We start from the raw sequence: 1,549 nt of genomic DNA on the forward strand, positions 1-1,549 counted from the left end.
GGAATTGATGTAATAGGTGACCTGGACAGCATTATCAGCCTTCCTGTAGTGATATGTTGAATAATAGCCCTCCTATCAGTAGAGGTAAGCTTGGATGGATGCCCTCACAGAAGTTTTCCTTGTCTGTGTGACTTTCTTTGATGAACTTGGCCACAGTGGACTTGGATACTCCAGTTCTAGAGGAAAATTTGACAAGCAGAGAGGCCAGAATAGGAAAGAGAGAGGATATTATCCCTTTGAGCAGGGGGGGTGGCTTCATGGTGATATAACCATGACATATGGAATTTTTGTTTGTATATTAGATATGGTTTTAAAATGACATAATACACCACTTTATAATTTATTTAATGGTGGCATGATTGTTATGGTGTCATAAATGATGATTTATATAGTTTTAATATGTGCTCAAAAAACTGTCCCACATGAGTCATGATTTTGTAAGCCTTGTATCTCCACCATATCTCCTCTGATTCTCATGATGTGGTGCTCAATCCAAAGCCCTGAAGCAGCACTACAATATGGTATTAGCATGTCACTGAGGTCTTTATGTATTCTCACACAATATTGTAAATAGTAAAAAATGTCAAAACATGCGGACAGTTTTTTGAGCCACTGTATTGGCTGTGAGCATGCATGGAGCATTGCTCCTTACAGGAGTAGCTAATCATCCATTTTATTTGCTTGCTCATGTTGACAGCTGAGATAGGCAATGAGTAGAGTCATGGTATGGAGCCTCACATCTGGTGAAATGATTCAAGAAATTGTTTCACCAGTGGCAGGATATATTAGTGCAATCACTTGGATTGATGTTGATGATCGTGGAGAGACGACCTTTGCGTTTGGGGCATCGGATGGCAACATCCAAATCTATGAAAGAATCGATGATGTAAGTGTGATGGTAGTAGCACCTCTAGGTAACTGATAATGTTCAGTCCTGTTAGGCACTTTCAAATTTTGCAGTACTACCACTCGGTCACTCAGGTCTGGTAGAGTTGCTTGCTTGGGATCCTGTGCATCATCGACTGGCGAGTGCCAGTGATGGTCGACCCCACATTTGGAACTTCACACCAGACAGTGTGTTACCAAATCATAGTACTTGTGTTGCATTGACTTTGTATTTAGAAAATCTTGTTTCTATCACCTCAAAGCTCGACAAGCAGCCATATGTGGCGCACACAGTACACTTCTATGACAATGGTGCTTCAATACTAGTATCATATCTTGAAAGCGGTGAAATGTATGTGTACCATAAAAATTGTGATTTTGCTCTGACTGTGAGTCTAGTTTCTGTTATTCCATCGAACCCTGAGATTTAAAGTGGCACAAGAAAGTCCAGGGAAGGATGTGAGTCGGTGCATACTCTGTGCATACAATTATTGATTCTTAAGCTGCAAGTGGGAATACCACCCTTAAGGGCAATTTCCTCCTTGTAAGCAATCTTAAAGACAGGGTTGACAAATACTCTGTGCCTAGCCTTCAATGTGTCCAGTCTTACAGCCATGTGATCCTGTGCAATGTGTCTTTGCAATCTCTGTTGCTTGACAAGCCA

The 1,549-nt window shown here is 41.0% G+C and overlaps 1 protein-coding gene across 1 annotated transcript; it reads left to right on the forward strand.

Moving 5' to 3' along the window:
* Positions 1 to 721: 721 nt before the first annotated feature.
* On the forward strand, positions 722 to 1,309 carry BJ212DRAFT_1489728 (uncharacterized protein; the record flags this gene model as incomplete). The annotated part of the gene is made up of 4 exons (XM_041341433.1): positions 722 to 886; positions 942 to 1,074; positions 1,123 to 1,237; positions 1,285 to 1,309. 4 exons carry the CDS (start codon positions 722 to 724, stop codon positions 1,307 to 1,309), a joined length of 438 nt encoding a protein of 145 aa, XP_041185230.1.
* Positions 1,310 to 1,549: the final 240 nt, after the last annotated feature.

Source organism: Suillus subaureus, assembly GCF_016647635.1.
Source record: "Suillus subaureus strain MN1 chromosome Unknown BJ212scaffold_318, whole genome shotgun sequence".
NCBI lineage: Eukaryota > Fungi > Basidiomycota > Agaricomycetes > Boletales > Suillaceae > Suillus > Suillus subaureus.